Below are 9,193 nucleotides of genomic sequence, written 5' to 3'. Positions count from 1 at the left end.
CATGGTACATATCATTAATTTATTATTTGCAACCCACCATTAATAAAGGATTTCAATCTCTCAACAATCAATTTACAGTCACCCAAATAACAAAAAGCATAAAAATCAGGCATGTTTTTGCAAACCAACAGTATTTTTGTTTTCCCATCAGGTGAATCTCTGCAAAAACTCACCGAGTCTAGGCTGAAATCTCGTTAAGCCTCATCAAGAAACTCGTTAAGCCTCATCAAGAAACTAAGTATCGCAGACTAAAACTTAAGTTTGGAAGAGTCCATGTTGCATGTAGAATGTCGCTATTTTCAGAAGACCTTCGGAGGGTTAGGTTCGTGTTAGAAATTCTTCTATACCATATAAATATGTTTTGCCAGAAAACAAGCTATGATATATCAATGAACCGAAAACCCTGCTGCAACTCCGATTTGATGTTGTGGATTCCTAGCCCATAAATAAATAATTACATCAAATCCGATGGTGTAATTACGCACATGATCAGCCAACACTGGTCACGGTACATTTGAATGCTTGTCAATGTTGATACAGTACAGTGGAGTATGTACAATGTACATATATAAAGCTAGCAGGTGGCACAAGGAATAGGATCTTCACCCAGGAATGAGAAGTTTTCGTATGTTTAGATTTATTCATATTGGGTGGTTTTGATTCCTCATCTGAAATGATTGGCAAAAGCTGCAATTCCACTACAATTTAAAAGTTTACACTTTCCAGATAAAGTGCAGGAGGAACTTTATTTTAATTCACGATGTTCCTGGCCATAAAATCTATTTAAAAACAATTTGTGATCAGCAGAGATTGAAGTTTGAAAAAGAATTGACCAAACAAATATTTCTTAAATTTGCAAACAAGGCAAGCTGCCACCTTGGAAAAGTCTTTGGCCATTTTCATTAACATTTGCACTTTTGATAGCATTGGTGTCAAATCCAGTCGAATACAGAATTCTGGAATGTACCAAAACAATCTGCTCTGTCGGGTCCACCCGCTTTTCTATAGTTTTTTATTGTTACAATTAATTTTCTGCTTCTCTACGAATTCATATCACAGCCACCACGATCTGCTCAGCAGAGCAATTAGAATATTCCACAGGTTTATATTATATTGCTATTATGTGTGTGTGGGTCGTTTTTGGAAACCAAGTTTTTCATATTTTAATTTGTTCCCTCTCCATTTGAAAATAGGTTTTGGGTCATAGTAACCATGGTTTGGAGGCTCGGAACCCATCAATAATTAATATGTTTGAGGTCTTGTTCATCAAAAAACTTATAAAATAATAGCTTTCAAATTTTCACTCCACATATTTATACCTCCCCAACTTAGTAAATTATCAAAATATTAGCCATCCCTGACAAAAGGCAAGGAAATAATAAGCGAGTTGGGCAGAGACTTGTTCATGTCAGCAAATAAAATCCTAACTGAAACCTGGAATCTATAGCCTTGTGAATTTTGTGCAAGATATTACGAACCCAAATAACTATCACTGTCACTGACAACAAAATAATTGCGCTCGAAACCAGAGTCATGATAATATATTATAATATTTGTGTTTCTCTGATTGTTTCGACTATAGCTCTCTATTTTCCAAGCACATCTCATGTAAAATGTAAATTTAACTTGAACGTTCAGTTTGACACCACTGTAAGTGCGAGATGAGAAATGGTTAAGAGAGGCTACATTTGAGAAAGATATTTGATCATGGTCAACTTAAAAATAGTTGGAATAGACAAAACTGGTCTAAAGTTGGATTTTTGAGATTATTTCCACAGCATTCATTTTGTGAAGCATCTAAATGGACATCATTTTTGTTCAATCCACCTCATTTTACCCCACTAAATTGAAAACAGTGGATGTCCACAAATATGTTCAAAATAGTTTGAAACATATATTTAGCCTTCGCTGGTCAGTTTTAAATATACTGATAATCAAGATCCTAAGGAAGAACTTCCATTTGAAAAAAATTCCACTTGACAAACCTCACACTGAATAAATTGAACTGCTCGTATCACAGCTCATAAACTGACGAGTCTACAAGAAGTGTAATTCAACCGGGAAGAAAATCATGCAACTTACTGGAAAAAGTCAGTGCAAAAAATCAACCTTTACATAAATCGTGAACTGGGTAAAAGAAACAAAATACAGTTTTCTGGCATCATTATGCATTATCTGATATGTCAACATGTCAACAAAATGAGGAATAATTGATTGCATGCAATAGCCTATCATCAATAACAACAGAACTTGAATGTACATATCTTCTCAGCATTGAGTTTCCAAAAACATTCATGAGAAATTTTGTTCCATTCAAACAAGCCTGTGTTGGGGCATCAGGATGCACCCATCTACAAATATCAAGTTTGAAAAAGTGAAAGAAGTTTTTGAAACTATGAAACCACTAGTTAAAAATCTGTTAAAGAAAACATCCTCATGTACCTCATAAGCCCTTCAGAATTTTAGCCTAAATTTGATATTTTATATATCTTAAATTACCAAATGCCCAACAAAATTGAGACAACATATCGAGATAAAACCAGTAAAATAGTTTGCGCAGCTCCTCTTAACAGTTGATGCATCTAAGCAAGATTAATTTTGATGCAAGATACAAATCAATTGAAGAACAACACTGTGCAAAATATTTGCAAGCTTGTATGTGTTCTACAAAACCAATCACGTAGAACTCAAAGGTGTTCTCCTTTAGGAAGGCTATTCAACATTAGGACAGAGTATAAAAACAGTGGATGCAGCATAATCATACATAAAGCATCGTGTCTGGATACTTAGGCAGTATAGCAAAACGTGATATAAGGTCTCAAAAATAAGATTATTTAACCTGGAGTAGGCTTACATGGCTGATTATATCCATTATGTCAAAGCAAAAATTAACTTTGCAAACAATTGAAAATTAGTTTGTTATAAAGCATTCACCAATGTTGCCAAAATTAAATGTGACGGTTTCTGTATTACATTCAGTCATCAACAAGTTCATAGACGATTTCATCAGCATCAGTCAGAGAATTTCAATAACCAAAATTTGCAATATTTCCAATTTTGAGCTATAGCAAGCTCATATATAAATAATAAGATCCACTTGCAACACATTTTGGCCCATGAACAATCACCCTATATACTCCAAAATAACCTCTATACCATACTGGTAAGCATATTGATTTTGTCTTTCATAATGTCTACAAGCTGTTGAGTCTAATTTCTTTATGTAAGAATGCCATTAATTTAAAATTTTGCAAGTACTTCAAGGTATTCCATATGGATTACTGAGTTTCAGCCAGGTCCTCACATAGTTGGATTAGCTTATCTATCATATAGGTTTTGAGCTCTTTCCTGCACAATAAAAGCCTTCGATCTTTCATGATCTCCTAACTAAGACATTGCGTCTAAAGATGAGTGTGTGGCATGACTACATTCTGAATCTAGTAAGTCAAGGAATACATATCAAAACCAATTTCCGTGAGATTTGACTTGCAAATTTATTTTTTCCCACAACTCCCAACTCTGATCCATCATACAACTCAAATATACATTTAAACTTTGAACACTGTCCTCTTCAAAGGAATAATGAAATGCAAAATTATTGCTGTCAGGCAACTGTTTAGCACTCAATTGTCCGGATTTGATTTGAAACAAATATGCTTTCTTTCCACACAACAAATACTGAGATGGCATGCAAAAGGAAAATTGTTGATGTTGGATGCAATGTAGAATCTAGAACAGATATGGATGAACAGAGTAGATGAAAGGATCAGGAGTGGAGTATAGGATTGAGATGCAAACAGAAGACTTAAATTGACCAAGATAAGCAGTTTTGTAGCAAACTGATGAGAAGAAGGATGCAAGTAGAAATAGGAAATAGGGAAACATGCATAGAAGAGAATAATAGGGTGTCTGAGGTGTTAACAGCAAATACACCCATGAAACGCTTGTGGTAAAAGGATCTAGTGCACAGAGGTTAAATTCCAATACCGCTTGGAATGAGGCTTAAGGTTCACATCATACTTTTTATATATGACTAATAACTTTTTAATAGTACATTTGAGTACATACAAACAGACAAGGATGTATTGCATTTGACTCTAATTCACCACTGTCTCTTATGCTCTTTCCCAGTTTAATATATTTATAACGTTGTTGGAAAATTAGAAACAGGTATTGTGGAGTTGTCATCTCTATAACAAGAGATAATAGGGCTTTGCTCTAATCGTACAGACTCCAAACATCCCCCACTGAGCTATACCTGCAGTGCAGACTCAATTGAAACTACTAATAAAGCGGTTCAAAGTGCAGATTAAGCTAATCATGAAAAAAGAGTATAGAATGTCACTAATTTGCAAGATGGATGTCTAGTTGGACTCTTGATTCTGATGTACATGTGTCTGTAAAACAGCAATTCTTTTTCCAGTGGAATTAACATTTTAGAAGATAAAAGAATCTAAAAACTTGCGACTTCTGAGATTATAAAAATGCAAATTTACAGAAAACACAGAAGAGATGCTAACAAGGCTCAGAAAATGCAGAAAATGACCAAAAAATTACAAACTAGGTCAAAATTGTTATCTTCCACTTAAATCATATGCCTTGAATTTCAGGCAAGAATTATTGACAGGAGGATTCCATAAGATATAAATGAAGCTTATGTACTACTACCTTTAGCCCGTGAGACCACAATAAAATCTCTTATGGATCAAAAGATCATGCTAAACAATATTGAAAACCCTTTAACATAATAATCTTGACCATTGATGACAAACTCAAGCCTTTCACTAAAATTATTGCATTAACAAGAGCAAACTACAGACCACAACTGTTAGAGGCAAAAAAAGTTAGACCAGCTCAATAACTAGCAAACGAGTAATTGCAATAGTAAACCTGAAAATGAGAACATTTCACTGCTAATACTATGTAGACTACAAAACCTGGATTTTCCTATTATTTCATTTGTATGGGGAGCCTCACCTCAAGCGCCTGTTTTAATTATTCCTAAGCAACCATAAAGTTTATGGTGCTTCAATTATTCTATCTTGGAAGAAAATCTATACCTCCTGAGACTAACTCAGGCATTCACAAATTGCAGGTGTACAGAAAAAATTAAATCGCAAGAATGGCTCTTCTTCTATCCTTAAATTTCCTTATAAGGTGGGTTATAATATGTGTACTGATCTAATAGAAAAGGTAGCAGTCATAATAATGAATAATCCTAAATCTATAGGACGAGGATCTACAGCTGTACTGTTCTCACTGATCAAACTCAGTTTGGAAAGGTTGTGTGAGTATTAACAACAGAACTGATGTACAAGATCAATATTGGAGCTTGGGTACAAATAAACTCGCTCCTCCTCGCTCTTTTCTCCCTCCCTTTGAAACCAAAACCATAAGAAAGGGTAACAGAGGCAAAGAGAACAGTACAAAGAATTCAATGCTAAACTCCTAGATTTAAATGTTACATTGCCGGATCTGGGAAAACCTCATTTAGTACATCATCCTCACCGTTTGCAAAAAGCTCTGCATCTTTCTCTTCCTCATTAACAAAGTCCCTCCGCTCCAGCCTTGCATGTGAGGCAATGAATATCATCTTCTGGACTCTTTCCATAGCTGCCCTCGAATGCCCGTGAGTGTATACCCACCTCATGAATGACCAATTACATTTCAGACCACAAGAAGTTGCATGAAGGAATATCAATCGGACAGCTACTTTGCCAAGGGCTTTGAATTCACTCAAGCACGTCTCCCACACAAGCCTACTGCTCTGGGGATTGGCAATTTTCATTTTACCTGTTATAGGGTCCCGTTGTTTTACCTGAACTGCTTGAGCATACAAAGGGTCCAGACCTTCCGCACGCCACTTCATGAGCTCCATTAGGGCAATGTGTGCTTCCTCTCTTGACACCAACCGAGTGATCAGCCTATCCACATCTTTTTCTTGTTCTGGTGTCAGGAATTTGAATGGGGGCAAGTATTTACCGCTGGTGTCTCTGAGGAGATATAGAGGATCGAGAATAAAAGCTGCTGACCACGCGGGATGGTAATTCTTGGCAAACCTTTTCTCAATGACGTCTTCCACAGGTGCTTCTTCTACGTTATACTTTGCACACCAATCCTTCACTTTGGTCCTCAGATCCTCCCAAAGTGGCAGGCATTGTCCCACCAAAGGCCTCTCCGTCTCAATCTCCTGTACCATCATCTTCACAAGCTTTACTAGTGACAACACTGCATCTAAATCATTCCAAAATCTCATGTCCCGGATCATATCTGCAGCTTCTCTTCCGTGCTGATCCTCAGCATATATGACCTTATATGCATCATCCAACACCGTGAGCTGCAGAGCACGGGCTGAGTTTGCAATGTCTTCAATCATCGCATACACACACATATAGTTGCCACTAGCCAAAGGAGGATCAGAAGGAACTCTTATCTGACTCACATGATCCATTTCTTGCATCTGATACTTCTGAAAGTAACTCCTTGCAGAATTCTTGCCATTGAAAAAGGTCGCCAGCTTCAAGCAATCCATGGCAACAGACCGAAACAGGACCAAATGCTTGTGAAAATCCTTCAGCAAGCTACTGAAGCCTTGAAACTGGCATGGAAGATTCACCATCCACCGGTTTTGATCCTCCAAATCACTGAGCGCCTTTGACTTCAACCTATCGGTGTCTGCAACTATGCCTACACATCTCTCTACCACACCCCCACATATCCCTGTTATAGTTTCCCACAAAGTTTCCTCTACATACTTCGCCCCCACCACCCCCCCGTTAGTAAAAACTGCCTTTCTGAACAAGCTGGTGCCATTGGGCAAATTTAGTGTCAAATTCACCAAGCTTTCACCTGCTGATGTGGATGATGATGATGACGGGGAAAAGGTGTTGCAGGTATTGCTCTTCCTCTTCCAACCATCCGATGCTAGCTGGAAGAACATGGCATCCCTGAGTTTTGCATCAGACTCAGTTCTTACTTCTTCATATTTTGCATCCAATTTAGTGCCGGCTATATATTTTCTACTAATGGGTGGGAGGCCTACCTGACTGAGAAAAGCCTTGAACTTGGGGTGCTCCACACAAGATAATGACACAGTTCCGCAGGACTCATAGAGCCACTCCGCCAGCAGATTGAGAGCTGAATCAATCTGAACCTTGGTTAAGGCCTGACTAGGCGAGCAACCCTTTCCACCTGGTGATTTGAGCTTCTTTACACTGTCCTCCAGCATTGCCAGAGCACCAAGGTCCTCCTTTCCACCTGAGAGCATCAAAGGAGCAGGTGGACTCACAAGTTCTGCACCAATCATGGTTAATGGCAATGGAGTTAAGGCCTGAGTCTGGGTTAGGGTTCTCTTCCTGTTTAGCTGTTGTTGCGATGAAGTTGAAGTGCTTGCAGTGTTGATTATACTGATGGGTGTCTTCGAAGAGGGGGTTTGTATTGGGCGGGGTATTGAGCCATTAAAGTTCGGGCATGTTCCTCGCTTCAGATGTTCGGATGCTGTCCTCGAAGGGTTTGATGCAGAGAACAATGCACTGCACAGACCACATCTCAATTTTACTGCTTTTGCTGCACCTGTTTCCTGGTTTTGCACTAGAATGGGCTCCAAGTGTACCCAATACCATGCCCCTTTTCCCTTTATTGCCTTGCTTCTTACTGTCACAAGACCCTCGTATCTTTTCTGCAGAGCCTTTGATGATAAATCTTCTTCATTACTGTTAAGGAGGCCCGGCGGAGCTGCCATTTAAAAACCTCCTCTCCCCCTTATAACCCCCTCATCTTCAATAAACCAAAACAATAAGGCAGGCGCAATATCACTGGTGCTCCTTAAGACCTTCTTATCCTCAAGAAATAAAAGCAGTCAAACAAACACAATGTCACCGGTGCTCTTCACAGTCAATGGCGCTGGTGCTGCTTAAAATATATTCATCGCCTTTAAACAAAACCAATTACACAAACGCAATATTACTGCTGCTTCTTAAAACGTACTCATCGATGGTGACAATCAAACAAAGATAACTCCACTGGTGCTCCTTACAACTGTAACATCACTGATGCTTCTTACAATCATGAGATCGTATCGCCAGTTATGCTCTTTAAAACCCACTCATCCTCAATCTGGTGCTCTCTAAAATCTTCTCTGTTCAATCAAACAAACCCAATGTCACTGGTGATGTTTACAATCACGTAAACCAAGCTGCTCCTTAAACCCTCATCATCTTCAATCTGGCACTCAAAATCTCCGAAACCTTAATTCGATGAACTACTTGCCACTGGAGCTCCTTACAGTGATCCAAATGCCACCTAACTAGTGCTCCTGCCCCTCAAAATCATGATCCTTGAAACCCCCTTGCCGTCAATATAGGTATTCCTAAAAACCGCTTTGTCCTTAATAAACACAAAAAAGTCGTTTATAATCATATGCTTCTTAAAAACTCCCCATTTTCGAACCTGCGCTACTTAAAACCTCCTCATCCTAAACCCATCCAACCCCATCCCCACCCTCCCAAAAAAAAATCAATCACAGGTGCTCCTTCCATTAAAATTTTGGGTCACGCTTAGTGACCCATCATTAATTAGATGGCAAATTCAAGCTCCTTATATAGATATACCCATCCTACTACGAAAATAATCGTCCATATCTACCACTGCATCCTCGTCCTCCTCCTTATTCATCTCATCTCAATACCAATATCAACAACAATAACAAACATCGACCTGATACATAAACCCGTCGCCCACATACAAAAAATTAGTGTCTCAATCAATTTCTTGTTAAATCAATCTTTCCCCTTAATGCAAACAACCAATTTCCTAATCAATCAAGCTTTCCACTTTTGCAAACGAATATCTTGACCCCGATCGCTGAGTAACACCCTTAAAAATCACCAAACCCAAACAACTCCACCCAACCCAGATTAATCAGCACACAAAGCAGGGATTTTTCAGAAATTCTCTCTCTACAACCAAACAAAGACTTCAGATTTTTGGGTACTTTCCTGAACACCCAATACAAGAATTTTGAGGATAATTTTCTATACCCAAAAACAAGGCTTTAATATTACTTCTTTTCTACATCGCATTCCACTACATTGATACATTCTGTTGCCCTTCGTTGCATTGAAATGCATTACAGAGAATATCAGTGGTGAAATGGCTATATTTCTACAGAGAGAGAGGGGGGGAGGGGAGAGAC

General features: G+C 38.4%; 1 protein-coding gene across 1 annotated transcript; it reads right to left on the bottom strand.

Moving 5' to 3' along the window:
- Nucleotides 1-5,109: 5,109 nt before the first annotated feature.
- LOC149541129 (uncharacterized) lies at nucleotides 5,110-9,125 on the bottom strand. The gene has a single exon (XM_089802123.1). The coding sequence runs from the start codon at nucleotides 7,739-7,741 to the stop codon at nucleotides 5,462-5,464; it is 2,280 nt and encodes a 759-aa protein (XP_089658249.1). The 5' UTR covers nucleotides 7,742-9,125; the 3' UTR covers nucleotides 5,110-5,461.
- Between the last annotated feature and the right edge of the window lie 68 nt (nucleotides 9,126-9,193).

This window comes from Cupressus sempervirens, chromosome 9 (assembly GCF_028749045.1).
Source record: "Cupressus sempervirens isolate cs-2001-9-10 chromosome 9, ASM2874904v1, whole genome shotgun sequence".
Classification (NCBI taxonomy): domain Eukaryota; kingdom Viridiplantae; phylum Streptophyta; class Pinopsida; order Cupressales; family Cupressaceae; genus Cupressus; species Cupressus sempervirens.
The sequence above is the reverse complement of the archived record's forward strand: the minus strand, read 5'-3'. Positions and strand labels throughout refer to the sequence as shown.

Coding starts and splice junctions, on each gene's coding strand:
- LOC149541129 (XM_089802123.1), bottom strand. CDS start 7,741: ATGGCAGCTCCGCCGGGCCTCCTTAACAGTAATGAAGAAGATTTATCA.